The sequence below is a fragment of the Nicotiana tabacum genome, chromosome 19 (assembly GCF_000715075.1).
Source record: "Nicotiana tabacum cultivar K326 chromosome 19, ASM71507v2, whole genome shotgun sequence".
NCBI lineage: Eukaryota > Viridiplantae > Streptophyta > Magnoliopsida > Solanales > Solanaceae > Nicotiana > Nicotiana tabacum.
Window position 1 is genome coordinate 57,259,703 of NC_134098.1, and position 5,338 is coordinate 57,265,040.

The following is a 5,338-nucleotide window of genomic DNA, read 5'->3' on the forward strand; positions in this document are numbered from 1 at the left end:
AAGAAACCGAATACTGAAAATACCGAACCGAAATATCTAAATATCGTACCGTACAGATCGACGAACATACCCAAGGATAAGTATCAAGTGCTAATAATCACTTTCAAGTGTTCACACTAATTTCGTGTTTGAATAAAATTGTTAAGACTGATAATAATTGGATTTTGACTCTCTTGCGAAGTGCAATAACGGAGGAATACCTTTTTGTGGTACTCTTTGTCTGTATTTTTTTTTAATTTTACGAACCAAACGGCCAGGGGAAGAGTCGTGCATTCGTCCTCAGTCCTCACATGTCAATTTTCACCCTCAAATGTCATCATTCTCGTTTTCAGTTTTACTTGTCAACTAGTGTTTTCTGTATAACATTCACTTTTTGACTACAAATTTGAGGGAAGGAGACACCATTTACTACTCATCTGTTTCAATTTAGATGACACAATTTCTTTATTAGTTTGTTTTAAAAAAAAATAAAAAATTTATGTATTTAAAAATAATTTAACTTTAAATTTTTCATTCTACCCACTTTACCCTTAATGAGAAGTTTTTATAGCCACACAAATATTATAGTTCTACTAAGATTTTGCCCCTTACACTTTTAGCACCACATATTTCAAAAGTCTTTGTTTTAAACTTTGTGTCAAGTCAAACTAAGTCATGTAAATTAAAACGGATGGAGTAATACATTCTTCTATTTGCTTGAAGCATTCCATTAATACATCTAATGTCATTCGTGGTATTTCTGAATTTATGTGCTGTAATTAGGATCAACGAATAAGAATTTGACAAAGTCAAGAATGTGACTAGTTGGGTTGTAACTCCGTTCATCTCACACGATCAGTTTATACTCAAATTTAATAGAACGCATTTATTTCACATATCGTTTATCATTTGACAAATCTATTCATACTTCACTTTAAAAAAGTTAAAAGTGCTTATTTTCTATGTTAAGGTGCGGCTAACCTAGTCATGAAGTTCCTGTAATTATTTGAATAATAAATCAAATCGAGTAATTTAAAGAAAGAGAATAAGGAATGTGGCTTCCACCACCTTTCAAGTTCCTATGTTGTCTACTGAAATAAACCCATAACTGTTACGAATATGTACACCTCAATTATGAGAGACAGATCCGCTCCACTCTAGAAGTCAAAAAGACCAGCCTATGGATTATAGGTTTGATAGTAATAGTAGTAATATGCTCTCCAATAGGTACAAACTACAAGGCAAAATCCATCAATCAACTAGTGGAATCATTAGCTCATCTTAGTCCTTATGTTATCGAAATGGGCAGCATGTGTCCACAAAAGCATTCAACAAGTAATGATTGTAAACTATCTTTTTCTCCAGAAACATGAAAAAGATTGTTATTCCATTTTAGTAGATTCATTGACAGCACTACAGCATAGAAGTTCTCTGCTAGTCTAAACACAATCACAGAGCAAAACATGTGTAAAACATGAGTAAAGCTGTATGCATGTAAATTAGCACATATATATAACATGCATAAATTAGACTGCTCGAACTGCTCTGTAACAGAAACCTCAATTTGGGTCATTCTATGTTGCTTAACTCCTCTCATCAACTGAATATCTGCGCCTAATGCAAAACTAGGGAGCCGTAGGCTTCCATATTAGGCTTATAATATTATTAGTGCATTATTGAGGAATGTACTCACTGGACTTCTGTATATTCCAATATTACGTTGTATCACTGTATTGTTGAAATGTTTGACATCTTTGACCTTTTATGTTAATCGAACATGTTATTATTTTAGACATGATGAAGAGAACAGGCCAATGAGCCGGTCCTGGTGCAAGTCCAAAGCCATTAGATGAAGCTACTTTTGCCTTTGGGCTGATTACATGTACCTTGTAGAGTGTGGATGAGGCCCAAGCTTGTAAACCCCATTCATCTTACCTTCTGACCATCTGCAAGTAACAGCAAAAGAAAATCTATGACTAGGAAGTATAATTTTAAGATAGTTCTCAGAAATCCAAAGTTTAGTGCGGCAAAAGGTCCCAAGTAAAGGTCACAGGATTATGTTCCTTCAGCAGTCATTCTTAAGCATGGTGCACAGTTGCAGTGACTAATTTCTTTCTGCATTGGGCACATTCAGCCATTCCCACACAGTCGGGGTGTTGTTGAATAGACCAAGTTCTTTGTTGCCATAGAAAGCGCACTTTTACAAGCATTTCAATATCTTAGAAAATGTTAAATTTTTTATTTTTCCAAAATCACATACAATATGATGTCTCATTTTTCTAAATGGGAAATTAATTCCTAAAACTACATCGACTCTTTACCTAACATTGGCTCTGAGAGGGGGGACTTGAAGTAATGGATTTTCACACTGTATACAGTTAAAAATACACCGTAAGTGTGATTCCAAGACATTACTGTGTCACAGATCATCAAAACAGACCCATAGGAAAGTTGAGACTTTTTGCCACCAGTTTAAGCATTGTCCGGCCAGATGGAAGCTCTCCGCATCTAAGAATATCCACAGAAAACCTGAATCCAAGATAAAAGAGACAAACCATTACATACTGAAATTATCTGTTCATATGAATGAAACTTACATAGAAAAAGAGAAGGAAAAAGAAGGTTACTAGTCAGTAGTCACCTATCTGTTGGACTGTAAACCTTTACCACCATAGTATTGTTTTGTAGTTTCACGGGAAAATTCTGCAAATGTCATCCCATCTTTCAGCCTCGACAAAAGTGGTGGAACAATCTTTTGAATTTCTTGACTTAATTCCTCTGATACCTGCCTAGACTCTTCAATTCCCTCAATACATACCCCACACTGCTGACTACTTAAATTTAAACGTTCAAGAGGGTAATCCGAAAGAGAGAATTGTTTGCTCCATGCTGGCTGCAAGAAGACAACAAATGTTTCTCTGCTCAAGTTTTCAATCTTTGGTGGTCTACAAACACAATGAAGTGTTGCTCGTAGCTTCCCCTTAGATAATATATCAGCTGCTTCTCCAACCTGCAGAATGAGACTCTCTGAAGGCGCCTTTACCATGAAGATCTGATTCTTTTTGGGATCAAATATTTGAAGATATGTGTGACCACTGGGCGAAGGGAATTCATGCTCAGAAGAAATAGGTGAACCAGTATTTACAGCAGCTGGCGTTTCTTGGCGAGAGGACAACAGAAACATGGGAACTGTTAAGAGAGTGAAAATGCCATAATCATAATGCCACTGCTGCCAAAGACCATAGTCATTTGACTGGTCTTTCGATAAGTCAGTGCCTTGCTGTTTCGTACTTGCTTGCTCATTCTTATTGACTTTTCCATTTCTTGATTTAACATATCCGTTTCTTTTTGCAGCTTCTCTAATAATATCATTGTCAACAGCGGAATGGTAATGGATTAGACGCCCTTTAGCTGTGCCAGACTCTAGTAAGCTCTGTTGTAGCTCTTGGCCTCCAATGATCTTATCACATATTTGGGCAAGACGAAGCCCTATGTCCATCATGCAATATCCTAGCTCCTTAAAGGTGCATCCTAATTTCTTAAACTCATCCTGATCAACCACTTCGTCATCCCCATTACCAACATCTAGATCATTAACCCGACAGTCACCTCTTTCAAAGCACTGCTCATATTTCAATTGCATAGAAAAAGACGAGACATTTCTATTCGGGTTCTTCAATGAAACATCACTTCCTAGATTGTTTTCCTGTTGCTCAATAATAATATTAAGAGGATTAAGTAATAGAGCAATTCTTTTCTTTTCTTTTTTTGATAAGTAACAAGGCAAATTATGCAACCAGGCTCTACCATCCATGTTCTTTCCAAAAGAAAATCCTTGAGCTTTGCAAGTTGCACATATTTTACAATGCACAGTCAGATTTCAAAAGATAGTGATATTTCAAACTACTATCATTCCCTCACTCTCAATCAGTAAAACTAGCAAAACAATTCAGGACATTGATGAATACGCCCAAATTAAAGTGGGCTAGAGCATTGAACATTAGATACCGATGCCTCGATCTGAAAATAGTTTATCAATAAATATACATAACCAACCCAGCTAGTTTGAGATACGATATCCTGCTTTATTTGGGAACATTTCATTCAAACATAGTTAAAAAATCATTCTTTAAGGCAAACTCAGGATTCTCTAAATAGAACGTCTCTAAATTTTACAAACAACTCGTTTTATTTGGGCACATTTCTTTTAATTTTCATTGCATTATGTTATTAGCTGATAAGACTGTTGAAGATTGGACATGAAGAAGGAAGTTAAAGGGAACAAAAATTAAAACTGGGAGAGAGGTAGACCTTAAGAAGGCGTTTGCGATCTTCGTTATTGAGAAGAGAGAGATTTCGAGCCAAAGGATGAAGAGTTCGACGAAGATTGGAAGCTTTTGGAACGCCGGTGATGGCCAGAAGTCCGGGTCCCTCTGGCCCTAGGTTTTCCATAACACTTGTGGTGATTGATTCAAGCCGCTGAATTTCTTCAGAAGATTCTGCTGCTGATAAAGCTTTCTCTGAAGAAAGTTTCTTCAAATCAGAGTACTGAAGCTCGTACAGTTCTACTACTTCTCCTTCCATATCTTCTCTTTCTTTGCTATCGCAATGTTGCAATTTCGAAGTCGTGACATATTTATAGTCGACCCAGAGTGATATCGTTTGGTTCCAAACTTAAAATAGCAGACGGACTTCTGCCAAAGGCTAAACTCCTTAATTTTTAAAGTTCATTAACTATCCACTTTTAGTAATAAGCTAAAATAAATAAAATTTATCTCGATTTCTTTTCCATATCGTTTTCTGATGTTCTTAGAGTATACGTCTAAAATTGGGGGTAATGTATACCCCGATTCCCCGGGGAAGAAAACGTAAGAAGGACATGGACGCACGAGATAGAAATCGAGGTTGGGGCCCTTCGTATCGAGACTCATGGAAGGTGAACGATGTGTTCATCATCGGGCATAAAAAAGCGACACTCTCTAGATCCAGAACGAGTTCTAAAACCTCCGGAAATACAGTAAACGGTTACACACAACGGATAGAGGGTCGTGATATTCATACCTAACCGGATACCACGACGCAGATATCGTTCGATGTTAGTTACGGATCAGTAATTAACGAAAAAGGAAGATTTTTACCTTTTTTAGACTTGTACTAGGGATGAAACTCTCATACTATATAAAGGGCAATTTTTTCTTTGATAATACACGAATCAAAGCAATACAAATTCATTTCCTACTTTCTAGCTACTGCAAAAGTTCTTATTTAATTGTCCTGTTCTTCATTCACAACTAGGCTCGAACCAAAGGACCAATCGAGGACAAAATTACTGTTCAACCTAGGTTCGGACTAGGCCATA

General features: G+C 36.6%; 1 protein-coding gene across 2 annotated transcripts; it reads right to left on the reverse strand.

Annotated features, from left to right (window-relative positions):
- Nucleotides 1–1,655: 1,655 nt before the first annotated feature.
- On the reverse strand, nucleotides 1,656–4,678 carry LOC107816885 (uncharacterized). Of its 2 annotated transcripts, XR_001655064.2 has the most exons (4): nucleotides 4,291–4,678; nucleotides 2,621–3,685; nucleotides 2,301–2,508; nucleotides 1,656–1,925 (listed from the first exon to the last, which is right to left on the reverse strand). XR_001655064.2 is itself a non-coding variant. In XM_016642630.2 (3 exons), exons 1-2 carry the CDS (start codon nucleotides 4,561–4,563, stop codon nucleotides 2,621–2,623), a joined length of 1,338 nt encoding a protein of 445 aa, XP_016498116.1. In that variant the 5' UTR covers nucleotides 4,564–4,678; the 3' UTR covers nucleotides 2,178–2,508. The 2 variants fall into 2 exon arrangements, 1 of the variants encoding a protein (XP_016498116.1); XM_016642630.2 differs by lacking the exon at nucleotides 1,656–1,925 and having other exon boundaries at nucleotides 2,178–2,508.
- Between the last annotated feature and the right edge of the window lie 660 nt (nucleotides 4,679–5,338).

Bases quoted from the DNA above. Each gene is read 5' to 3' on its own strand.
- LOC107816885 (XM_016642630.2), bottom strand. From the start codon at position 4,563: ATGGAAGGAGAAGTAGTAGAACTGTACGAGCTTCAGTACTCTGATTTG. The intron at 3,686-4,290 runs GTCTACCTCTCT...ATTGAGCAACAG, and splicing joins ATCGCAAACGCCTTCTTAAG to GAAAACAATCTAGGAAGTGA.